Source organism: Egretta garzetta, unplaced genomic scaffold (genome assembly GCF_000687185.1).
Source record: "Egretta garzetta isolate BGI_Z169 unplaced genomic scaffold, ASM68718v1 scaffold424, whole genome shotgun sequence".
NCBI lineage: Eukaryota > Metazoa > Chordata > Aves > Pelecaniformes > Ardeidae > Egretta > Egretta garzetta.
Genome location: NW_009259489.1, coordinates 2,510,060 through 2,536,360, shown reverse-complemented (window position 1 = coordinate 2,536,360; position 26,301 = coordinate 2,510,060). Strand labels below are relative to the sequence as shown.

At 37.6% G+C, this 26,301-nt stretch overlaps 1 protein-coding gene across 1 annotated transcript in view; it reads left to right on the top strand.

Annotated features, from left to right (window-relative positions):
* Positions 1-439: 439 nt before the first annotated feature.
* HOMER1 (homer scaffold protein 1) overlaps positions 440-26,301 on the top strand; it is a 61,992-nt gene continuing 36,130 nt past the window's right edge. The window contains exons 1-6 of the mRNA XM_035892809.1: positions 440-525; positions 1,278-1,434; positions 8,055-8,186; positions 12,902-12,994; positions 20,879-21,021; positions 21,269-21,273. Coding sequence (XP_035748702.1) covers positions 524-525; positions 1,278-1,434; positions 8,055-8,186; positions 12,902-12,994; positions 20,879-21,021; positions 21,269-21,273 — 532 coding nt within the window. The 5' untranslated portion in view covers positions 440-523. The remainder of the gene's footprint in view (positions 526-1,277; positions 1,435-8,054; positions 8,187-12,901; positions 12,995-20,878; positions 21,022-21,268; positions 21,274-26,301) is intronic.

The following is a 26,301-nucleotide window of genomic DNA, read 5'->3' as shown; positions in this document are numbered from 1 at the left end:
AGCATGTGCATTGATCCCCCTGGCCTGTCTTCCTTCTTTAGCTTTCGCTGAAACTCTCTGTTAGGCTCTCTTTGGTCTGTACTGTATCCTTTCCATCACTTCTTCCAACACCCAACATAGGAGACCACCACATCTTCTGGCAGATGAACTTCACGGAGCCTTAACTCCCAGCTGAGCAATATGATTCTGCTGCTGAAAGCAGCTGGTCCCAGCTGCTCTTTTTGCCAAGCAGTAGAGATATTTCTGAGAGTTCACATGTAACCCCTTTGTAATGAGGCCAGATTAAACACCTTTGACTATAAGCACCCAAAATCTGAATTTTTTCTTCTGTTTTGAAGATATGCAGAAAAATGTATTAAAAACTTACCTCTTAAAGGGAAATGAAGGCAGGGACAAGGGAAATGGGAGAAAACAATAGAGTCCAAAAACCTAAAAGGTTAAATCCAACTTAAAGTCCTTGTATTTAGTATCTTTGGGATTCATTGGCAACATTCCCTGAAGAATACAGTTATCTGTCACTAAAATGTAGCGAAATTTAAACTGGCAACTATCTTAGTGATACTAAAATATTTTTAAATTTCTGTGCAATACTATGTGTCCTGATAATGATCATGGGGAAAATAAGTTATAAATTCTAAAGCGCAGTGGGGTTTTCTTACCTTATATAATTTTATTTGCTAAGCCGTTAACTTTGAACTGTGTATGTTGTATGTATTTGGTGTTCCTACGAAAATGTTCAGGTGTGAAGCTCCAGACAGGGAGGGTTTCACAACAAATGTTCCTGGCCCTAATTAATGTTAGTTTTAGAGTAATTGCATTGAACCAGCCAGTTCAGTTTCAAGTTGTGGCCTAGAATTGATTAGAATAATGAGTACTAAAAGATCTTTGGAAGGTGGGGGTTTGAAGTTGTACACATTCTGCAGCATGCAGTGTGATTGAGTGAAGTTACACGTGTATCAATGCCAGTTAGTTTAAAGGGATAGATGGAGGGTGAGGGCTGGGAAGGTGATGGGCTGGGCTGAATCTGTATTAGAGATGTCTGTCTTTGCCTGACTCTACAGCTGGGTGCTGATTTTTGCCTTGGAAGGCTTGCATTTTGCTTGTATATGTGTATTAATGCACTTACCTGCTCTATGCAGCAACACATACAGAAGTTCTTAGGAAAAATTTATCATGCAAAGTGAAATGTGTACATCCCAGTGGGCACAACTGTCAGATAACTTGTGTGCAATGATATGTACAAATTACATTAATGACTTTTACTCTCTGTCCTTCAGGGAACAACCCATCTTCAGCACCCGAGCTCATGTCTTCCAGATTGACCCAAACACTAAGAAGAACTGGGTTCCCACCAGCAAGCATGCTGTTACTGTGTCCTACTTCTATGACAGCACAAGAAATGTCTACAGGATAATCAGTTTGGATGGCTCAAAGGTAAGTTTTACTTCAGAAAACTTGCTTGCTTCATCAATTTTTTGTATTTATATTCTAGACTGATGTCCTTCATGTATCTTCTCAGATGCTTTTGCTGTTATCTGAGTAACAGATTACTGACATGTTAAAATGGTAATGCTTCATTACACGTTTTAAGTGTTTATCTGAAAATGCTGTTTTCCGTGCATTCATATTTACTTTGATAAATCTGCTGCTGAATATAAGTGATGACCTGCTATGTAGTTAATACTATGAGCAAGCTAAAAAGACATTCCCCGTGAGATGCACTAAGAAGTACAGATTGGGTTACAATAACCTGATTTCGTCTCCATGTTCCATGATCTATGAATATCACTGGCTTCAGCATTATGAAGGACATCTGTTCAGTGTCCATAATCACCTAGTAAATCCTTTGTTACATAATCTTCCAATTTCTGCTGTAGAGAGTTTGAGGATTCCCTCCTACTAAGGCTCTCCATGGTAAGCTTTTATCAAAACTCAGTTGGTTTGGGTTTGTTTTTTTTGGGGGATGGGTTTTTTTTAATTAGGAAGGATAATGTGTTGAGCTGCTTTATAAGAAACTTTGTCAAAGAAATTAATTTGATGTGGAGAAAATACTTGATTATTCCTTAGGTTCTACCCGAAGTGGGTATAAAACCAGTAATACCAGAAAACTTTGCAGGAAGGACATTAATACAGAATATAATCCAAAGTTTTAATCCTTTCAAGAGACTTCCATTTGCAACATCTGGCGATACATCAGTTCATCATGGTTGGAACTGAATTACTCTGCTAGAGCATAGCAGTATTCATAGAGATTTTGTGGCTGTTTATTGAAAGCTGAAAAATATTACCCTGCTTTTTTTTAAAAAAAAAAAAAAAATCCAGAGTATTCCTATTTTAAATGAAGAAGGAGAAGTTCTATCGTAAAGAAGCAGATAGAAATAGATGTCATAGTTGAAGAGCTCTGTATGATACCACTTCAAGTGATTGAGACTCTGGTATCAAAGCCTACTAGAATTTTTCCAAGTTCAAGTCTTATTTTATTTCTATCCTTACAGGCTTCTTTCAAATGATTCTTTTAGTTCTGTCAAATAATTAAAATACCTTTTGTGTGACTGTGAAGAAAGACTTTGGGATTGGAGTTAGACGCTGTATGAAATCAAGATTACCAGTTGTAATCTGTAGCACTTAACTGATCTGCATGGTTTACAAAATCCTTATTCTGGTACCTACTGGGGTTCCTCTGCTTTCGTCCAAAGCTGCAACTCCTGCAAAGTGGCTGCTGAGTTTAATTGTCAAGCTGTTGTTCATCTATTTATTTGTTCCTTTGTCTACTGCAGCATTTCCTTTACATTTGCAGCATTATTGGCAAGGTATATTGATAATGCAATCTATCACTTTTATTAACTCTCTCTGTGATTGCTGCAATCCTAATAATGTTTTCATCCAGTGTTAGGTTTGACTAAGATCTAGGATCCCAATCATGATTAAGACAGACCCATTGTTTTAGGCATCACAACACTGCTCTGAAACACACACGGGTGAATAGCGGGGCGGGGGGGGGAAGGGGGGGGGACACGACCCATGGGAGAACTTTAAGGAGGTTTTCAGCATAATTCCCAGAGAATATTTTTGTTTTTAATTAAAGCCCCATCATTTTTAACATGTCTACACATACACAAGGGGCTAAATATAAATGTAAAGCAGTCTTAAGTTTGTAGTGCATCCAGGTAGTGTCTCTGCTATGTGGCGTACAGCTGGGTGTCTTATATTGTTGATTGGTCAGACAGAAGTGTTAAATTTGCAAAGGAGAAAAAGCTATGCAATTTAATTCTCCCATTTTAAGTTTTGAAATGAAACTGAATAAAGATGATTTTGTGGAGTTTTCTTAAAAACAAATTTTACATTGAAAATGTCTCAAATACACATCTTGCCAGTGGCCAAAACCACTTGTCAAACCATGCTGGTTTTGAAGCTGTCATGCCCGTTCCTCAGAGGGAATAGATCCAACCAGGTTTTATTGTATACCTTGGTACTGGTAGCATTTACAACACCCTGTGGGTTTGTACAGTGGAGAGAATGATGTGCTTGTGGCTGCTCAGTTACAGCAGCTCAGGTGCTGAGCCGTCAGTAAGTCACGGCAACTCACATGTATGTTCACTTAGATTGCAATAAGGAAGGTTTGAAAGAGCTATGCTTTCAAACTGAGTGATAATCCTATCCCTGTCCCACACCTTCTCCCCTCTTTAGGTCAGGGTCAGGGTTTCAGGAGGATTCCTGGATAAAATTTGACTTCTGTACTGATTGTCTGAAAGTCACTAAATGTTTCTTCCTGAAAACGAAAGGATATTTTTTAGATGTGAGCTTTGCTCACCTCTGAGGCATGCTATTGTACATTGCAGATTCCCGCTTGAATTTGCTTGTGGGGGTCTTTGGTGTATTTTGAGAGGGAGAGAGGTTTTTTCCTTATTCCATATCAGTGGGTCTATGAGCCAGATTCAGCCGAGATAAGGCATATAGAAGCAAGTTCAGCTTATTTTTAATGCATTCTGTGTAATGTTGTTTTCTGAAGCTGCAGTCTCCTCTTAAAATACCTAACTTGACTCCAGAAAATGTTCTAGCACTGTAAGGTGTTCAGTGTACAGGCCATATTCTATAGTCACATACAGTATCTGGATCCCTGTTGCCCGTGGCAGGGAGATCCTGACGCAAATAACCTGTTAGAATTGAGGCTGGTTTCTGTGACCTCTTGAGTAAATATCTTTTATGCTACCTTTTTCTCCTACCTCTCTAGGAATCAAGAGAAAGCCTGAAAAATAAAATTTCTTATGCAATATGACATGACAACGTTGAGCAGTTGTTGCTAAGGCTTTCAGTTCTCATTAATTATATAGTCATTTCATAGCTCCTTGGAAAAATGTGGTTTAGTACTTCTTTCTCCTAGGTGATGGAAGGAAGCCTCCATTATTTCTCCAGTAACACTGCAGACAGACACTAGGACTATTCCCAGAATTCCGCTGTCTTTTCCATTCATTCTCTAGCAGTCCCTGAGAAAAGAAAGGAGATCAAGTAATGTGGTTCCTGCAGTGCTAGTTAACTCTCTGATAATTTTTTTCACAGATGCAAGACAGGAAAAAACCCTAATAATTTCTGCTCATCTAAAACAAGAGAAGACTCTGGAAAAGGGTGGTTTTCCAGTCTGTAGGTTCCATGAGCCTTCTATATACTATTTCTGAGTCAAGTCTCCCATCAGTGTTACTGCAATACATGATCGTTGCATTTTAATGACTGCTGTAAAATAAACTAGTCACACATTAAAGTGCTAACTTGTTTAATCCTTAAATACAGGTTTTAAGTAAGGCATGTAAGCGTGGGTCTTCAGTCATCTTCCTTTGAAGAAGTTATTGCCATCAATTTTAGCACTAGATAAAATCATATTTGACCACTGCTGTATATCTTGCAGCTGTTGGGTTTGCAGTCAGTAAAGCAAACAGCTAAGACACATGCCCTATTTTCTTACAGCTAAACTAATATGAAAGGAAAACATGAAAGCTATTTTATTATTCCAACAAAATCTAAAGATAACAAAATCAGTTTTATTCAAAAGCTAAATGTCTCCCTGTCAGATTGACTCTGATCTGTTTTTAAGGTATCCTTGTACATTTACACTGACAACATTCTTAAAAGTTGATGAAATATTTGACAATTGGTATACTGGTAACTCTACAGTGAAATTTGGTGTAGAGGACAGCAGTTAAAGCAGTAGCTATTTGAGTAGACAAGACAGGCTTAATTATAAATTCAAATTTAAAATAGAAATCTTTATTTTTTTTAAGGTGAAGATATGACGGATTCATAACTAGTATTTTCCAGAAGTAGCTGACACTGACTCTATCTGTAGTATGCTCTAGCATTGCACTTTTTAAAAGCATAATTAATTTAGCACGTGAGACGTCTAGCATACTAATGTTTTTCATTCAGAGAGGATGGAAAGCCTGATTTCCTTGCAAAATTGGTAAATCTAATGGAAGGACTTTTTCTTTTTTTTTTTTTTTTTAATCACTACTGCATGTAGTCTTCCCAGTGAGAAACTTGCTGTCTTTGGACTAATACTTCCTCTGGAGTGGAACCTCCTCGTTTTTCTCTGCTGGAAAATAAAGGGAAGAATCACAGCAACTCTGTCTCAATGCAATTATTTTTTAAAAAGTTTTCTTCTTACTTTTTTCCTTGCAAGGAAGCAATTTGACAGTCACTGTAACCCAACCTTAAATGCAGACTGCTGTCAAAACAGATAGCCCATCCTGGTCCTGGCAGTCTGTTCTGGGTTCTCTCTTGTGCAGCCAGCCATGTGGTCAGCTGAAGCAGTGCGCAGCCTCAGCTAAAAACTGCTTGGTTTCTTCCTATGTGGCATAGACACCCATTTTCTATGAGGTCAGGTGGAGGCCATAGAGCAAGTGCAAGCCTGCTGGCTTTATTTGAGCTCCAAACCTTGTGCCTAAAGAAAGGAGAATGATGTTTGGATTAGCAGTGACTTCACTGACCAGCTTCTCCTATATGAAAATCTTGAGGAGACAATTAATGCTGGAGTTGGTTCTCCAGTCTCTGATCACACAGCAAATCCTGTCCTTGACCTGATGAGGCTTGTTGTTTCAAACATAAGCTTTCAGGAATTGCAAAATTTTCCTGGAGCTGTTCACAATGGTAGTCAAAACTTGCATTTTGAGGCAAAGGTTATCAGAGAGAACTGCCTGTTCAATATCCGCAGCTACATCCAGATTCGCTCTTCTAATTGAATGGGGATATAGTGGAGCTGCCAAAGCCACTACAGAAGATGCCAGTTTTGTTAAATTCATCTGTGCTGCAGTGTCTTTGCTTGTCTTTCTACATGTTGTGATACAATATGTTCTCCTGAACTTCCCTGCAATACTTCTCTCCATCACTTCTGAGAATGACTGAGCTGTTCGTGGGCTCAGCTGCCCCCTCGGCTGTAAATTTTCCAGGCTTACTCTGTAGAATTCAGAGGGAAATTTATATTGATGGTAGCTGTGCTCCAGTGCTACTCACTTTAATAGTCACCCAGAAGGGCATCTCACACAAGCAGTATAGACTGATTTTGACTTGTAGAAGGTCTGGGGCTTGGAGCGCAGTACTTAGTCTCTCTGATGTTGATGTTTCTCACTGTTACCATCCTGAGAAAATACTATTATTCTCCACACATATGTACAGTTCCTGCTATTCAAAGAATAAAAGAAAGATTTCATTATTTACAACAGAGAAGATGGTTTGGACCCTGTGGATTTTGTTGCTTCTCTAGGAGTCTTCAGTAATCACTGCCTTTAAGCTGCCAGGGGTAAGGCAGGGGTTACGGTTTCTTGGAGGCAGGAAACATGCACACTGATGTTCCAAAAATTCACAACTCTGTACTGTAAGACAATGGCAGTGGGACACATACTGACAATAACCTTTGGAACACAGTAACTGGCATGTAAGAAAGATTCTTGCTGAATTGTTCTGCTCACAGTGTGTGCTATTTTCTGGGAAGTTTTAAGGACGTTCTCTTTCACGTGGGTGTTACAAAGCACCAGTGATTCATGAAAAGGACTGCGAATTATTTAACAAGTGTGGCTGAAACTCTTAGTAGGACCAGACAGATGAGAAAGCATGCCTGGGTTTCACTTCAAATACACATATCTTCAGGTTTACGGCTAGTCTTTCTTCTTCATATTGGTTGGTTATAAACTGTACAAATCATTGGGTTTTTAGTTAAAAGGAACCCATTAGTGTCACTAGAAGACTTTATCCTGATGTACTTTAAGTCAGCTGGACAGTTCCACCTTGCAGATTCACAACATGTTAGACAAACTGTGATGGAAATACTGTTGAAATCCGTGATAGAACTTCAGCTGCTTTTAGTGGAACTAGCATATCATCTAATAGTTGCATTTTTTGTTTATGTTAGCAGAAGTTGTATGCTGGAGGATATGCTTTTTCCAACCTGTATTTAACAAGAACTACAGAAGAAAAATTATTCTAAGAGTAGCTCTTCTTCTGTAGTTGATGTATGACCCAGTCACTGTTAGGCATGCTTATATGTGTATAAAGGAAAACCAGATTCTTGTAATACAGAAACTTAAAAAGAAATTGTGCTTCTTGTTTTATTGTGTGTTTTCCAGTGAGAATCGCATATGCAGTGGTGGTGGGGGATATGCAACAGTGAAGCTTACAGTGAAGCTTGAGAGGCGTTTCCTTAGGGGACAAAGACATACACTTATGAGACAAAAAAAGGGCTTTGCTAGTTCTTCTATTCTGATCTCATTAGCCTATGCAGATGCTTTAAAGGACTTTTTTTAGACTTGCTAACTACTAAATGACTGCTTGCAGTTGCAAACAGCTGTCCCCCACCCCAGCTTTTCCTCCTTTTATAGAGTGTATGCAAAAATACGGTTTTGTAATTTTAGCTGTGATTGAATTAGAAAACTGTTCCCTAGTTCCCAGCATGTGGCTCCTTCAGTGTACGCAAATACTAGACTACAATATTGGCATTTTCAATTATGAGTAGTTTTTAAAAAAAATCAAAACCACAAAACGGCATTTTTACAACTATTACTTTTTTTCAGGCAATAATAAATAGCACTATCACCCCCAACATGACATTTACTAAAACATCCCAGAAGTTTGGCCAGTGGGCAGACAGCAGGGCGAATACAGTCTATGGCTTGGGATTTTCATCTGAACATCACCTTTCAAAAGTAAGTATGACCAGTGGTTGCTATTCAGCTAGTCAAGCAGCTTAAGAATATTTGATTCCTGCTCATTGTATCTTGACTCAGTGATCACTACTGTTATTTAAAAATAATTTACAAAAAAAGTTCTGTACTGATCCTTGTAATGTAAGAAGACAAGACAAAGTGTAATACCTGCAAGTTTTCTTTTAACTGATGGAAGAAAGGAGGGAGATATAAGCTATCACAGTGTGTCTTGTTACTGCTTTCTAATTATTCATTATTCATTTGTTAGGTTTCTCTTTTCTTAAAGTTGTTTTTCCATTATAGTTTTTCATTATAGAATTTAAAGGATTGGACCATTTCTTTTGTATATAGATCTCCTAGAAAAAAAATTGTTGGTAGCCTTCAGATTTCTGTTTGTCTTTTAAGCCACATTCACTTTCACTTTTCTACTACGTAGTGCACCAAATTACAGATATTTCAACATTTGCAGGCTTAAAGTAACGCTAGTGGGAAATACATTCAGTATAAAAGGAAACTACATTTTCTTGTTGGAATACAAAAGTTGAAATGTTTACTAAAGAAACTCTGCCATACATGAGGTTTTTTTCCTGGTCTACTTGTGCAGGAGGGAAGTACAGCTTATTCTGAGGAAAGCAGTAACCCCTCATTCTCACAGGGGTGGTATAGTTCCTCTGAGCACCCTTTCTACAGTTGCTATGGCTATTGATATTACTATAGTAGATAAGCCCAGGAACCTGTACAAGCTAGTGTCATTTTTCTCCAGATGAGGAGTTTCAGTTCAGTTTATGAGCATGTCTCTACATTAAGCAGAGAATTTTCATCTTTGAAGGATACAAAAGATCTGGAAGCCCAAGTGCAATCAAAGGAACGTATAGTCCATGTTTAAGTAAGGAACAATGATTGACTTGTTATTTAAAAAAAAATAATAATCATACCAGCCCTTTTGGCAAAGTAATTCTCACTATCCAAGGATAAACATGAGCCTGTTAGAAAACCATTGAAATGAGAACCAGTACATCTGCTTTATTTGGACAAATGTTACACTTGTAAGATTTCTTCCTGTTGTAATCAGATAGCTTTCATTTCCACAAAGCAACACAAACACAGGAAATTCTAAATGATACTTATACACGTGTGTGTTTGTGCACCTATCATTGCTTCACTGAGCTTGGAAGCCTTGTCACTTACTTAAATGGGTGTGTATGTCCTAGAGGCACTTGCTTGCCAACATGGTAATAACACTTCTTAATATTTCAATGGATTTAGCATAAATGCTAATTTAGTTTGCATCTCTCATGGACTATCTTTTTTTCCTTAATCATAGAATGCTTCTTTGGAGGCAAAGTATCATGCTGTAGTCATGCACACTCTGTGTTTGTCTGACTTAGGTTAGCCTTGCCAGTGAAAATATTTTAGTTTTTTTTTAATCTGTCCTGTCTTTGACTCTTTACTTGCTCTCTCCATGTGGTATTTACAGTTGGTTCAATCCCATTCACCCTGAAATGGGTGTCTAAGAGTTTTAAGCATGGCCTTGGCTTAAAACCTTGTATTGCTGTTGCAAAAATAATCTGAAAAGCTACAGTAGATATTTTGTCTTAAGTACATATTTGATTAGCAGTTACTCAGATTGCTGTGTTTTATGAAGAATATGCAAATCTGCTGAGAAAATTATTATGCCACAGACCTTTTCTGAAGCTGATGGTGATGAACGTTCAGGACCTTTTCAGCAAACTCTTCCTATTGCATTGTGTCTTATTTATCAAACTGGTTTTCATGTGAGTTGAAATCGCTGATTGTTGCTACAAAAATTTGTAAGGGTAAAGCTTTTTGTGTTATTTTAAAATTAGTGAATGTATTTGATGGACAGAAGGAAAATTTTCTTGTTTACAGTCGATTCAGTCACTGGAGTTGGTAGATATGTTGGTCTTGGAATCAGAAAAACTGAATTTAAAACCCTGGATCTGCTGCACAGCTTTAGATAAATCACATCTACTCTTTCTTGTCTCGTCTTTCTGCTCAAATTACTAACTCTCACTTCTGTGCACTGGCATTGTAGTGGGGTTTGCCAGAGCACTCTTTGGTACACCTAGCACTGTATGCCATGAAATCTAATTTAGGGCTGAAGGTACTACTGGATATTGGTAATAGGGCTAACAAATAAACTGTATTAATGGATTTGCTCAGCTCTGTTTGGGTTTTTTCCCAGAAGTTGCCTTAAAAATTGATTCTGGAACTTCTTTTCTGTATTTTGATTTATCAAAGTCCTTAAGTGAACAGCACTGTTGTATGTCATTTGCTTGCAGTAGTGTGTCTGGACGCAAATGAAATATTTCAAGTTCCAGGGAGTAAAAGACAGCCTGCAACCACAACAAACTTAGTCTAGTCTGTGCCTGATTTCAACAGGTTAATGAAGCAAATAATCAGAGCAGATAAGAATAAACTTTGTAAGATCATTGCCTGCTTAGCTTATAGTAAATGTTTGACTTTTGGACTGTTTGGTTTTGGTTCATGTGCCTTTGTCCTCCTAAACTAATTTCTAGGGTAGAGTGCAAGAGGAGTAACCTCGTTCTGTACAATTATTGTGACTGAGAATTAGCAGAATGAGAATATCTGATAGAAGAATAATGTCACTCTAACCAACTTCACATACAAACAGTGTAGAAGAAAATGAGTTAAATATTTATTTATATTCATTAGACCTTTTCTCAATATGTTACATCACAAATTCATCTCAAGATTGTTCCATCAGAAGCCAGTGATACCTGAAAGGTGATTCCTATGCTGAAGAGTATTCCTTTCACAGGATCAGGATTTGCTAGCAGAGTCCCTCTTGCTGCTGCAGTAGGAGGAACCGAATGTCCCATGATCTTCAGCAAAAACTGAGATAACTTTCTCATTCAGAATATATTTTGATAGTATCCTGACATATGAGAAGGAATACTCCTTTTCAGGTTTGCTGTCTGTCTTACCCTTTTGAATTAGTTGACCTGATTTATTCCATATAACTTAAGAATATGCTAAATGGCAAAAGGGCCACCACAGGTACTTGTAAGAGCCTCTTGTAGTCTCCCTGCACAATTTTTTATCCTTTCCTTAAAGTATTAATCCTCCAGAGAACCTTTCCTTTCATACCATGAGGTCTTACCTGTTACTAGGAAATTTTATCAAGAGATTGCTAATTATCCATCACCTGACTATCTCAAGGAATTCTGGTAAATTTGTGAAAATTTCTACTTACATTAGCCTTGTTGGCTCTTTCTTATAACGTAATCCATTTATCTATTATATATTTTTTTAGAGTTTCTACTACTGTGATACAGAAGATCGTATTTCCTGCCTTGTATGTCTTCAGCCATTTATTCTAAACCTCAGCTTCGTGTTTTCCATTTACTAATGCTCTGGTCTTAAAGCTGATGATTTAAATAATGGGATACCCATCAGATTTTGAGGTCAATGTAAAAGTCTTAAATAAGTATCTAGTTCTGGTGATCTGTTGCCAATTTCATCATCTGTTCCGAGAGGTTTTTTGATGCTGGATTAGACTTCCAGGGTATCTTTTGTCACCCTCTATGTTCAGGAAACATGCTTTTAAATAACCTGACATGTGAAATATAGGATACAAGTGGAGAGAAATGGTATTTCCTCAAATACTAATAGTTTACCAGGAGAAGAAGTTTAAAGATGATGAGGCTTTTCAGGTTGAGGAGATTGTATCACACAAAGGGAAGCCTTTGTCCCTTTTAAATACATGCAGTGCAAACCAATTTCTTTGTATGCTGCTGCTGAAGAGATTTAGAAGCTGTTGGTGAAGCTTCCAATGTGTTTGCGAAATCATTTCAGTCTTAAGGTGATCATAATAAGATAATGTTCAGTATAGAAGCAGTAGGAAACAAAAACAAATGCTTGGCTACTATAGCAATTAGTGTAGTGTCAAGCTGAGATCTATGAAGGCAAATTTTTCTCTAAGTAGGCCCTATTCTTAATAAATTGATTTAATATCTCAAGTTCAAGGGTGCATGTATTTCTAAATTGCTGCTTTAGCTGTTTTCTGGAAGAGGTATCTGTAGCATAGAAATCAAGCCTCATATGGCAGTTCAGTATGCTATTCTTGAATTTAGTGTTCAGTATATGCAAGTGTTTAGTTGAATGAATTTGTTCTTTAACTTGGTTGATGTCAATGAACAATCAAGAAATGAATTTGACTCAATATTCCCACTGCTGCTTTTCTAATTAGCTATTGAAATTATAAACACTGTTAAAATTTGGGAAGAATGATTATTGTTTCAGTCATGAAAGAGTGAAGCCCATTGAAAGCTCCAGGTTAATAGTGACCACAATAGGCTTCAGAACCAGATGATTTGTTGTCAGGAGGAGAGTAAAACCTGAATCTGAAAGCAGCTGTGTAAGGCAGCTTGTCACTATTATCAGACATCTCTGAGATGAGGTTTTTTAACACTATCAGCAACAGATCAAACTTTACTGCATCACATTTTCCTGACACAAAACCAGTGTACATTATGTCTGAAAGGTACTAAAAGGTATATCGCTGTGTAACTCACTCAAATGAGTATCTAATAAGGAGAAAAATTAAAAAAATGTACTGACAGAATTTGACTTTGTAAAATGTTACGTACATCATTCTGTTCTGCATGTAATGTACTACTTCACGCCTACTCTTTCTCTTTTTCCTTTTTTTTAAACATATGTACCTTCAGTTTGCTGAAAAATTTCAGGAATTCAAAGAAGCTGCACGACTAGCAAAGGAAAAATCCCAAGAAAAGATGGAGCTAACAAGTACACCCTCTCAAGTGAGTCTTATTGCCTGATTCAAGCCTGGTACTTTGTATCCGTGCTACTTACTGTATTGTATCTTACACACACATGTTGTATTATAAATGAACGGGGTACTTCCCATTTACCCTGAATCCTCTGAACAGTCAGCTAGAAGTGTCAAGGAGTCTAAGAATATATTTAACAGACACTACAGAAGTGTCAAAGGTAGTTGCTTTAAAATAAAATTGGCCTTTTGTTTATTCCCATTCCTTTCTTTGAGCTGTCCCCAAAGAAATGAGTAAACATGGTGAGCAGGTACGTAAGTAAATCTATAGTAAACACTTTTTGTGATTTTTCTCATTGTATCTATTAAACTTCAGGTGGGGCACTGTAAAGGACTTTTGTAGAAGAATTATTACAAGAAAAATCAAAGTTAAACCAGCAAACTATTTTTATTTGTTTCCTAGTGTATAGTATTCACTTGTGAAATGTGTTGAAGGAAGAGGGCAGATTCATATGCTGGTTCTGGAGTTTTATTGCAGCTAGTCATGATGTAAAAGAAGAGTTTATAAAAGGTATCTCCAAACATGAACTGGGTTAATATAGGCCTAACAGGAAGATAAATTAATATAGTCACATTTACATTAGTCATGCCTAAAATTAATTTACTTGAAAACAAATACTTCAAATTTGCTTTGAAAAAAGAAATTGCACGAGGCTTTTATGCCTCTCCACTCCCACTCCCCCTGCCCAGTGTTTCTGGCTCTGTGTGTAGCTGTTTGCTTTGATTGAAGCAATAGTGAAGACAAAGGTAATTCCTTCTCTTGGAGGATGAAGCAGCTTTAAAACTATAGTGGGGGTTCCTGAATTGAGTAGGATTAATGCAGCGGAGTCTTTTTTTCTGTGGAGTCTTAATTCATTGAATCAGTGCATCTCTTGGGTGCTTTGTACTGTAATGTGCTCCTGATCTTTGATGGAACAAGGGTGGCAGGCAGTTTGCAACATGCTGTACGAATAGTTTTATTGCCACCAGAAAGCTACATCTGGTGTCCTTTCAAGAGAAGTCAGTGGAAACCACGAGAATATACAGAATGAACCAACCGCATGTTGTTTTCCCAGTAGGCATTTTGCCCAGTCGCTAGGTTGGGTTTTGCTATTAACAGGAAACTGCTCGCTCTACTGTAATAGGAGAAAAATAAGGCAGTCTGGTTTTATTAGTTTTCCTGACTGTCTCTAAAATTCTGATAAATTCCGTAAGTAAACACAGAGATAATGGAAGTAGGTATTTCAATATTATAACCTAATACGCTTTTGGCTTTAGAAACAGTGTAGTGCTTCAGCCCGGCCTTTAGTTATTCAATATTGTAGGCAAAACAATTACTCTGCTTCTCTTTTGACATGTTCATTAATAGGCTGGACTCAGAAGTTAAATCTGACACTGTTGAATGGAGTGACTTAGTACTTGGTGTGGACATAAATTTGAACTCAGAGACAAGGTGCTTTCCTCTAGCAGCTGCCCAGGGTTAAAGCTTTCTCTTCAACTATGTGAGCTATTAATATTGTTCATTTTCCTGTACAGATTTCCTTTTATACTTGGAACCTAACATTTTATACTGTAGGCAGTTACAGAAATGTTACCTTGAGCGATTCTATAATGCACATTGAGAGCTGCAATTTAATTACTGCACACTTAGGAATAATTTCATATTCAGGCCTTACTTTTCATCTCTTGGCTTTTTGCTGTGTTGATAAGTTAGCATATTATTCTGAAAGATACAGTTAGCGCAAGTGCTGACACATCAGCGTAATAGTCTTCACATGCTTAACGCTTCTCATTAGTTCCCCAGAGAGAAGGGAGTTGAATCAGGAACCTTAGAGTTTGGAGCAGATGAGAAGCCATGGCTCCATGGCAAACCGCAGCACTTCTGTCATGCTGGGGCTCATTCAAAGAGATTTATGACTGGGGGGAATATGGGTGCTTGGTAGTGGGGAGGGAAGGTGGAACCCTAGAGACATGTGAAGGAGCACTTGCTGTCTTCCTGATCATCTGGCAAAATTTGGCTGCAAGGCAAATAATTGAAGTGTTGCCATTCTCAATCCTTTTGCAGCTCTTCTTTCGCTTTTGCATAGTGATCCTTTGCAGAGAGGGAGAGTAAAAGAGGAAGGAGATATTTTCAGTGACCAGTCAAGACTTCTTCAGGAACCTGTCCTTTTTAGGAAGCTTTGACAATAAGGGCATTGGGAGGTAGCGTGTGACTAGCGAGCTCTGTAACAGTTAGATACAAGTGTCAATCCCTCTGCTGTTTTGGACTCATAGGTATCTTTCTGCATTAAATTGGTAATAGGTGGGAAGATACTGCATATCAAAACTGGAAAATATACATGTCAAACTTAAATAAAATGTTACATTTCTCTTGGTATTGCTTTAAAAATGCCCTTATTATTTACCAGTGAATTGAAGTACCAGACATGGTACGTTGCCCATTCTTTCTGCTATGCCATTCTAAAAGAGAAAAAGCATGTGCATTTTTTTTCTGCATTCAGTATGTCCCTATCTTTACTAAAATACCTTTACAACTAGTGTAACAAAACCCTGCACTTTTGCTATTCACTATTGCTTGATGTAACCCTGCAAATGCTACTGGTATCTGTGAGTTTCAATTCTGAATGTCCTGCAAAAACTTGTTGTGAAACTAACGAGATAACAAGAGAAGTATCTCAGAAATAGAATGTGTATTTGTAGTTCAAGTACTTACCAGAGTTAGCCATGCTAAAACTTAGGAACAATCTTACTAAAATCCACTGAAGTCAGGCTGCTTCTCTAAGGTGTTACGAGCTTTAGCAAAGTGTTCATACTATTTGGCTAGATAGCTCCATTAGAAAAGTGCCTCGATGGCCAGGAAGTAGTGCTTCCATGTTGAGTATTTTTTGAGTATACTGTTTCAACTGATGGCATATAGTCTTTGGCTTTTTTTTTGTGTGTGTGTGTGTGTGTGTGTGTGAAACACATAGTAGAAAGAAAACAATACATAGGCCAGTTTGCAATTACTTAATAGCAGGAGTTCCTTTTCCCCTAAGCTATGCTGCTGCTAATTTTAAACTCTGCATTCTTACTGTTTCTTTAATACTGCTGGTTCTCCTATTTACCAGCAAGCTTTGCTTTAATTTCCCAGAGTATCAGATAATATATAAAATCACCATATACCTTGACTGTAAAAAGCACTTAACTTGTCCAGAGAAAGACAGTGGCCTGGACCAACAAATGACAAGAGAGATGCTGCTTTCTTATGTGAAAGTCCCACCGAGTGCATGGTGCTTTCTTGAAATGAAGAGGAAAGCATTGTTTCTGTGTCATAGAACTTGTACTTTCAAGCTATCTGTATTAAGATGGATTCATATAATAACATACACTTTATCTATATCTGGTATGCCTGGATGCTTCGGTCTGGAACGAAGCTGTGTATTTTGGTACTTCTAAGACCGCCTATGCACATAGATACCCCATCTGGTGTCCCTTTAACTCAGCCTTAGGTAATAAAGCTTCGCAATGCTCTTATCTTGTTTACATAAAACTAAAATACTGCTGTGCCACCTCCTATTTCCCAGCCCCATCTTCTAATATAGGGAATTATCTTGCTCATGTCATAAACCCATGGACCTTACAGTGACAAGCCACCCATGGTCTGTTTTCAGTTACAAGCTTGCCTGTGTACTGAAAGAGCAACACTTTGATCTGGAGTTCACTGAGCAACATGAAGCAATACCCTGGAAACTGTGTATCCCCCACACCTCTTTTTTTTCTTTTTTTTTTAAACTAACCTTAATTAGGTTCAAGTACAGAACCAAACAGAGCAGTTTGCGCAGTTAGCAGGCTCACCCCATCAGTCCTACAATGAACTTGAGTCTGAACCTCAGTGCTTCTTTTTCTCTAAGTAAGAATTGGTCCTTGGATATTTCTTTTGACCCCGATCATTTCGGTTTAAGACCTCTGTTAATTTCTGAAATTGTGTGGTGACTAATTTACTCAAAATAGTCTTGCCTGTGATTCTGAGCCCCTCCTATGCAGAATATTAGGAATAGCTATTGCCTGAAAAGTTTTAGAATCACAACATGTTTTAGTGCAAGGAATGGGTTGATTTTGGCAAAATGGTCATGGTTTGTCACCTGTTGCTTTTTCTTTGTAGAAGTACAAGGTGTACTTGCAAAGGTTTTGGAAAAAGTAACTTTCTGGGATGCTATGTGAATTTCTCTACTGGCACAAATGCTTCACATGTGTTATGGTATCTGAATCAATAGCTGGCAGACTCACACCATTGCTGGTCAGTACTAAACAGAGAAGGACTACAAAGAATAGCAATGCCAGGGAAGCGTATGGAATACTTAATGAGAAAACACTGTAGTACTTAAGAAGAAGCTGGAATTGGTTTGGTTTGTTCCTGATTTTAGAACCACCTAATCCTCCTTTTCTTCTGTTCTGTATTCAGTCATCATTAAAAGGTGGTTTGATCTGTGCCGTGAAGTCTACTTGTTTTACTTTAAAGACTCTTCTGTGAGTGCATGCATTTTGTTTGTAAGATTTTGAAATTTAGGGCATCTTTTGATGAATTCCCCTCTGCTATGTTTAGTTTATGTGCTGTATGACTGTCATTTTTATACTACTTGGAATCACCTGAGTCCTGCATACTCATTAGCAGGGCCAGAGCTCCTTCAGACAGTTCAGACAGTGCAGATCTCTGACAAACTCATATAGCAAAATATACCCGAGCCAGACTCTCACATTTACTTGTCACGTAGAAAAATACTAATCCTCAGTCCATGTGAAAGTCAGGGACTGCTGAGTGACTTAAAGTTCAGTATCCTCCAGAAACCTATATATGATACAATAGCGGCTTTATACCACAGGAGAGCTGTTAATGCTTTCTTCTCAAATGCATGAAATATCTATTTTTAGCTGTCATGAGTGGGAAATATCAGGCCTTAAAATATATCATTGATTTACAGGAAGACTTGTCATTTTCAATTTAAGCACTGTTTTTTTTCCATATAGTGTCTGTACAGTTGAAGGTTAGAACTAAGTTACCTGCTCTCCTAGCTATAAGGGAAGGGTGAAAATCTCTTTTTAAGCTGGCTGAAATTTCTTCCCCAACTCTGTAAAGTCTGGAGTGGATGTGTGAAGCTATAACGGTATGGAGTAACGTATGAACATCTCACAAAAATATTTCTAAAATTCTCTTATGCTCTCTGGTTAATATAAAATGGAAACATACTATTTGTAAATATTTGCAAAATTTTTTTTGGTGTAAGTGGCTTTTTCATAGCCAGCTTCATTATAGTTGGCTGCAAATAAATTATTTATCAGGCAGGGATAGTTGTGAGTGTGTGAGAGCACTGATTAACCTGTATTCTTGGTGGAATAAACACATACTAGAATCTGATGCTTCTCTTGTACATACAAAATCAACCCCTTATGAATTTGCAGGCAGTAAGCCTTTAGGTATTACATAGACGGTGATGTTTGTCTGCATTAATTTTTTTTCACTTGAATTTCATTCACGTTAGAAGTCTATGAAAGTGCATTACAGAAAAATAAGCCTAGATGGAACTTGCACATTTGTTTTTCTTCTACTGAAATGATTTTTATGCATTCACACTTAAAACATTATAATACGTAGGCTCTGGCTTTATGTATCTAATAATAGAGTTGTAGGAATTTTAGCTTAAAGATACAAGCCATCCAGATTTTATAGGGTGTGGTATGCATTTTTTAGAATATCGAGTGTAGTTTGGGAAGAGGAGAAAATAAAAGAGAAACTCTTGGGTCCATAAAAGCTTTCATTTTATGTCAGTGGAAACTGTTTATCAAATCAGAGGATAATAATAGACAAAACCATATAATTTGTATAAAATAATTCATTTGCCTGATTATCTTGCCAACTCTGCTCTCCTTTCATGCTTAATTTCAATTCAGTTTCAGTTCAGTAAAATTGTTCTGTAAAAATCAAGATTTAATTTTGAGTTTTAAAGTATTAACAGTTTAAATAATAGTTTTGAGTATAAAATAACAAGATTCTTTCTGAAAGTAGGTAACAATTTGCTTTCATATAATAAAAAATTGCATTTATATTAAAAAACAACAGTTTATATCTGTGGAGTTAAATCAGTGTAAGCTAATTATTTCTGTCTTTTAATCAGTAGGAATTTAATAAGAAGGTGCAGAATGGAGACACTGGTGCATGTGCACTGTGTGACTTGATGAATGCTAAATACAATAGAACTAAAGTCAGTATTGAAAGGTTGTATCACCTGCTAATTCAGGTTGTAGAGTGATATACTTATCTCACTACATGAGAAATATGGCAGAATGAAAGAAAAATTTTGGCAGTTATTGTGCTGCAAATGCTTAATGTAATTTAAAGTGCAGTGAAAACATTGAACGACAATATTTTTGGTTACGCAACGCCAGAAAGGTGTGGAAGATGATGATGACAGTCAGATCTTACTTTCTTTAGAAGAACTGAGTTTTTCCATCTAGTTAAGTCTCAAAGTCAAGGATGACATTTCCTACAGAATCAGATTCAGTATTGGCTTTCAAAAAGCTTTGTCCTTGTAAACTAGTTGAAGGCTGCAAGTAGAGGCTCAAAAATAAACCCTGACCATGAACATCTTCAGATACTTCGCAATTCCTTCTGAGATTGCTGTTCTTCAGCTTCCTATGCAGAGTGTCAAAGAGCTGGGAAGAGGAGCTGCTGGCCTTCCAGAGTCTGTGCTTGTACTTCAGTTTAATAACACTAAATAGCAGTTTTATCTGTCCCCATGAAGATGATAGAAGGCTGTATGGCCATAGGAGATGCTTAGCTTTTGGAAATACTGTAATTTAATCAGTCCTCTGCTGTATCCATTGACATGACCCACCATGACATCCATTGAACTGTATTCATGAAACTCTTCTATCTTAGAGCGAAGTGTTGCATCTTGATTACTAAAAGCCTGCTAAGTAATTTTAAAATCAAGATGAGCTACTTAACTTATATGACTTGCTTATCTCCTGCAAAAATCATTACTTGAAAAAGAACATAATAGGAAAGAAAATACTAAAATTAAACTACATACAGGGACTGAAAAGCCTCTAATGTTCTAACTTAGGATATGGGCTACACGGGTTTACTTTGTATAAAAAAAGTACTTTTCAGTGACTAGAAATTAGGAAATGGTGATTGTTGGCCAAAACACAAATGCATATGCTGGGGTAACAAAGGGCTATTAAAACTGCACCAGTGCCTTCTGCTGGGAGGCAGCCATTACATTTTCAGGTGTCCAGTTACACAGTAGTAGCAGAAGCTGCCTGGGTGTTGCTGGAGTATTCTCCTTCCCAGATGATACCATGACCAGCAAGAAGATCTGGGCCATGCTAACATGCCTACGAAAGTTTTGCAAGGACTCTGCTGACCAAGTGTTCTGTGAACGACCACCAATGGCCCTTCCACTGTTCACTTTGGTTAATAAACTACACAAAAACAGGTTTTTGAAACAAATACCAGAACTGTTTGTTTCACTGTGTTAGAATGTAAAGAGACAAGAGTCCTGGGTGTCAATAGTCATGGATTGTGTAGCAGGATGAGGGGTGAATGTGATACCAGGTAAGAGAGAGAGGTCTGCAGTAAGGAGGAGGCCAGACACTTGCAAATAACTCGGAGGTCAGCTGTGTTTTGTGCAAGATAATATGAATCTTATGGTAATACACTTTTAAATTAAATTCACATGATGAAATATGACCATGAGGGATGCTGGAAATCTGAGCCTCCTATTAACACTAACTAAAATCTGTGTATCGTTTAAGAATTAATGTTAGTAGTTATACACACATAGCCTTCCTGAGCAGGTCAGTTTGTAATTTTAATGTGTTGTTTGTTTTACTTAAGGAATCAGCTGGAGGGGATATTCAGTCTCCTTTAACGCCAGAAAGTATTAACGGGACAGATGACGAGAGAGTGACGCCGGAAGTGACGCAGAACTCAGAACCAAGGGCTGAACCAACCCAGAACGCATTGCCATTTACCCATAGGTACAGATTCCATTCCCACATCCTGATTAAGTGATACCTGTCTCCTTCCTCGTTAAAGGGACCTTCTCCCATATTGTGTGGAAAAAAAAACCCAACACCGCCCCCCAAAATGGACTGGCTTTCAGATTTGCATTATATCTTTGTTTTAAGAAAAAAACATGAATGAGAAAATCTCTTGGAATAAGATTTGGGGCAACGTTACTTTATAGTTCAATCAGCTTAACATGAGCCCTTGAACACTGGTTAGTGCAGGTGTCCCTTTAACAGGAAGAATTATTTCAATGTCTGGGATCTTAGTAAAATTAACTGCTTCATAGAATATTCCAATTACATTACTTTTGCAAATATTCTTTAAATGGCTGATAGGACTGGATGTCAGACTTTCATTGGCGAGTTGTTGGAAGAAAAGGGACTCTTGCAACGCTTCTGGATTATGAAGTTTAAAGCAGCCTTTAATCAAACAGTTCTCTAACAGTTGAAAACATTTTTCAACTTTTTTTCAAAATATGAGAAAAGTGTGGTTCTACTTCAGACTGAATTTTAATTAGTTCCATTAGGAATGCTGTGCTCTGTTGCACTTTAAGAAAGCTAGGACTTTTTATTTAATGGTACAAATAATGAGTTAAGATGGATATATCTCACCTAGTAGAAATGATTGTAAATGGGTCACTCTCAATAAAACACAAAACCTACTGAGATCCTGGAGAGTAACTGAAACATTTAATAAACTTAGAACAGAGCTAGAAATACTAGATTTATTTTTTTAAACATTGTGTAATTCATTTTAAATAGAGTCTAAGAGCTCTTGATCAAGGGTTGGGGAATACTAGGACGTCAGATACGTCATGCAATTCAGAATGACCAGAGGCAGAATTGGAATTGTGCAGGATTTCTCAGTTTTTGTAAGAGAATAATACTATTAAACATATCTGGAAAAAATAATATAAGTTTTCAAATGAGAAAAAGATTATACTTTTGCACTAATTTTTTAACAGAGTGATTGTGTTTATTTTTATACTTCAGCTGTCACCGGTGCATCTATTATATGTTTTAGAAGAAATGGTGCTTTGTAAGAGTGCTATGTGCATGTTGAAGGAGTATTACAAGTGTTGCACATTTACTGGTGTTCTGTAACAAGTTCATTTAAACTGTTTGTGTGTTGGAATTCTCTATCAATATTTTTGTGAAAAGGAGTTGTGATAAAGTCCACACATGAGTACTGGTGTTTGTTTTTTTTAAAAAAAAAATGACAGCTGCAAGATCTCCCCTGTTGTTCTGCATATGTAAATGTTTTCTGGTATGCCAATATAGTAACTACGCTTTGCTCTGCATTGAGCATGACTGAATATACATTTTGAAACTACCCAGTTTTAATTTTTGATGGTGTAGAATAGAGGTTACAAAACTTTTATGTGCTTTGCATTTTTCTATCTGCTTCATGTATGCAGTGTGAGTGCCTGGTATTAGTTTTCTGTCCTGTTAAATACCACTAGCTAGAATTCGTCTTCTGACAATAACTCTGCATTTTGAGGGTCATTTCTTGTGATGATTCTCAAAAGGCCAGACTTTTGTCTTGCTAATGGTAGCTTCAGGCTTGTTAGTGAGCTGTTACTGAAGAAAATACAAATTTTTTAAACCCCTTTGAAATAAATTGAATTTTGGACTAGATAAGGTTTTTATTATAAATAAAAAAAGGTGCATGAAACATGTGCATGGAAGAGATGGAAAGTGAAGCCTCCAGGATTGTGTTAGTCCTGGTTAAATGGGCAGGTTTTTGTGGAGGTATTTCATAATACTAAATTGGCAACTAGATAGATATACCTAGCTGCTTATGCTGGCTGAAAGGGTGCTCTCTGCAGGCAGTCTGCTTGCCCTGGTTTAAAAATAAATAAATAAATACATAAAAACCTTACACCCTGATCACTGGAGACTCCCTGAGCTTTTCATGTGGCAGGGGTACAGAAGGGGCTGTGCTCCTCCTTGTTCCTTGCCCTCCTGATGATGCTGTGTGTTCGTGGCACTCCACGTGTGATGGAGAGGAGTTGCTGAACTGAGCCCTTTCCTTGGGCACCCTGGGTAGCTCCTGCTGATCACTGAGCCTCTTCCTCCTGCACCCTGTGTTTCAGCAAAGATAAAGTTTAACCAGTGTTTCTGGGTGAGGAGGGTAACGCTAGAAGGACATTTGAGTGCTGTCTTGCACATAGTGCTTTTTATGTATTTGCCTTTACTGCAGGAGCTGTTGATCAATTGCTAGGTGCTTTTCAGAAGAAAAGGCAATGTACCCTTCCCTCCAATGAGTTCAGCTGCAGGAGGCACAAGAGTCACTGAGGCTGGCTATGCTGCACTGAAATAACATTACCATAGCAAGTGCATTTCTTCCATAATCAGGAAAGCTATATTCTGCTCTGGCATTGACAGTGCATACTTATCCCATGAAGAACCAAAAGGAGTGGTCCTCAGCGTAGGCTGGACCGCAGGGAAGGCATGGCTGGGGCTGCTCGCAGGAGCCCGGGCAGCCAGGGGGCAAGTGTTGGAGCTTCTTGGGCAGGGTGAGGTGCCGCGGCACTGCATGGTGAGGGTGGCTGGTGAGGTGGAAACCGCAGTGCTGCTGAGAGGAGTGGCAAGCTCAGCTGAGTGCAGGTGTCTCTGTGGCAGGGGACGGGGCAAAGGTTTGAAGGGGGCTGCTGTCAAAACAGTGATATAGGTAAGGGGATTTCATGTCTTTGTATGAACTGGAAGGGTCTGACAGGAGTTAACAAGGTCAGAAGTCACAGGTGTGGATGTAATGCTTTAGTTTGCATCTTACTACTTGTCATTTTTAGTCTGCACACCTGAAAAATGTTCAATTTTATTTCCTTATAACATGTCCTCCCCGGCCAGGTATGTCCTCTTCTGCAGGCGTTCTTCTCTACGCTTCCTATATCTTAGTGTAAGTAGTTGGGGGCCTGTTATTTCAGCAGCATAACTGTAGATTACTTCGATATTTATAGTTATTTTCTGACCACTTACACCCAAAAGCCAAAAAACATCATTACTTAAGTCACTCAAGTTTTGTTGTTAGAACTCAAATTTCTTATTGTTTCAGTAAATAGAAGTATGAAATTAACTATCTCCAGTGTAGTCTAAAAACCCATTCATATCCCATGAGCATAGTAGGGCAGAACTCTAGTTGCTTCAATTTATCCTCATCTGAAAAGTCCTAATGCTGTTCGCAAGCAGTGTAACTCTAGTCAGCTGCTTGAAAAATAAGGATATTAAACAGTTATGAGCCATGCACAGAAGGTAAACTATAATAATGAAGCATCTTGCCTTTTTTTAAACTATCTATGATGGTTAATGTTGAATTATGAGGTAATATTTCTTGGGAACTCCCACATCCTATAATATACTATAGCCCGAGCACTGCTCTCATGAGTATATGTTGCCAAAACAAATGAAGGTGGCATTAGAATTTTTGAAGATCTTGGCTGAGACACCAATCAGGCCTTTTCTGAATGTTAGCTAGTCCAGGAAGGTTTTTTTTTAACAGAAGCTAGTTAATCAAATCTAATACTTAAGATATTTAAGACTTTAAAAAGTATGTATTTTCGTTCTTAAGTAAATCTCTGTTTCCTCAGACACTTTCCTTGTTTAAAACATATTTTCCACATTCTTTAAGTTGTGATATTTTTCCCCCAGCTGAAAACTGTTGATCATCAAATGGGGTTTGAAGAGAAAAAAGTTGATAAAAATTTTCAACTACTTCTGATATGACTGGCTTTTATTTAAAGGTTTTAATCCTGGTGGTGTATAGTATACAATTCCTGGTCATCTGAATGAGCCCAAAGAAATACTATACTAAGCTTATTCAGCCTTAGAATATAATTCAAATATTAAAACTGAAGAGTGTATCTGGCGAACTCTGTACCCGCTGCTCGGGGCATTTTGGCAACTGTTTCGTGGACTTGCTCTTTCACCCTTGAAGAGAATACCTTTGTTTAAAACAAGCTTTATTCAATTCTTGGCACCTTAGGAAGTTGATAAAACACAATTTCAGAAACAAAATGTAAGAAAGAGGATTCTTCCGGGACAAATCTTAAAAATCTTCAATTTTCTGTCAACCATGACTTGAACCTGTTACCTCATTTTTTCTTGTAATACGTAAACTTGGAATTTCTATTACATAATGTTTGGATCAGACAATATATATGTGTGTGTTTGTTGCTTGTTCGTTAAAACTCCTATTTTTGTATTCAAACAAGTTTTTAATAGGGAATTTTGACTCATTGCCCTAGTGAAAATGGACTTAATTCAAATGATGTCTATATCGTAGATATTTTATTGTCTAGATAGCTTACCATTTAATAATGCTGCATGTAAATCCAATGCTGTACAACAAAGAAAAAACAAAAATCTTGCTGCTAGCTCATGTTCACTGAGTTTTCATTAAAAGATGTATGCAGAAATCTGTTTAGTAGATTTTTCACTTCGTGTATTAAAACTACTTACTTCTACAAACTTAAATATTTTAGTTATGTTACAGTAAAGGTATTTCATGGATCATGCTGAACTGTTATGTTGGCTTTAAGGAAAAGTTTTGAGTTAATTTTTGTGGTGTTTTGTAATTTGAATTTATACTCAAATCCTAGAATTTGGGTGTTCTTTATAGGGTTATGCATAGCTTCCTTACCAAGTAGTCCTGGGGGTATGTGTTTGTTAGGTTTTTTTTCTTAAACTCTTGGTTTTAAATGTTATTTAACCCCATCGCAGGATAATTTCTTATTGTGAGGAAGCTCAGGAGCTCTCTAATCCAAGCTCCTGCTCAAAGAAGGTCAGCGATGAGATCAGACCAGGCTGCTCTAAGCTTTATCCAGTTGGGTTTTGAAAACCTCCTAGAATGGAGGCTGATAAAGCCAGGCTTTTAAAAAAGGTTTCTCTATAACATAAAAAGCAGTAATTGTCTTTCACATTGCACAGCACTGTAATGAACTGTGACATTTTAGGGCACACCAGAGGAACTCTGGTAAATTCAGTTACTCTGCTAGGAAAAGATTATTATTTCTAGAGGAACACTCAGAGAAGAAACTCAAAGGTGATATGTTCCTGCTGTCAGTGTAAGCCAAGAACTGGTTAATATAGTAACTTAGATGTAGGTCTTGACTTTACCTCAGCCAACATTTGTTTGATGTTGTGAAGGTCATAGCTGTACTGTTCTTTGGCCTCTTGTGCTCCACCAGCAAGAGCCTAGTGGTCTCTGGAAGAAGCACACAGGGAGGGATTTCTGTCCCCTCTCTCTCTGAC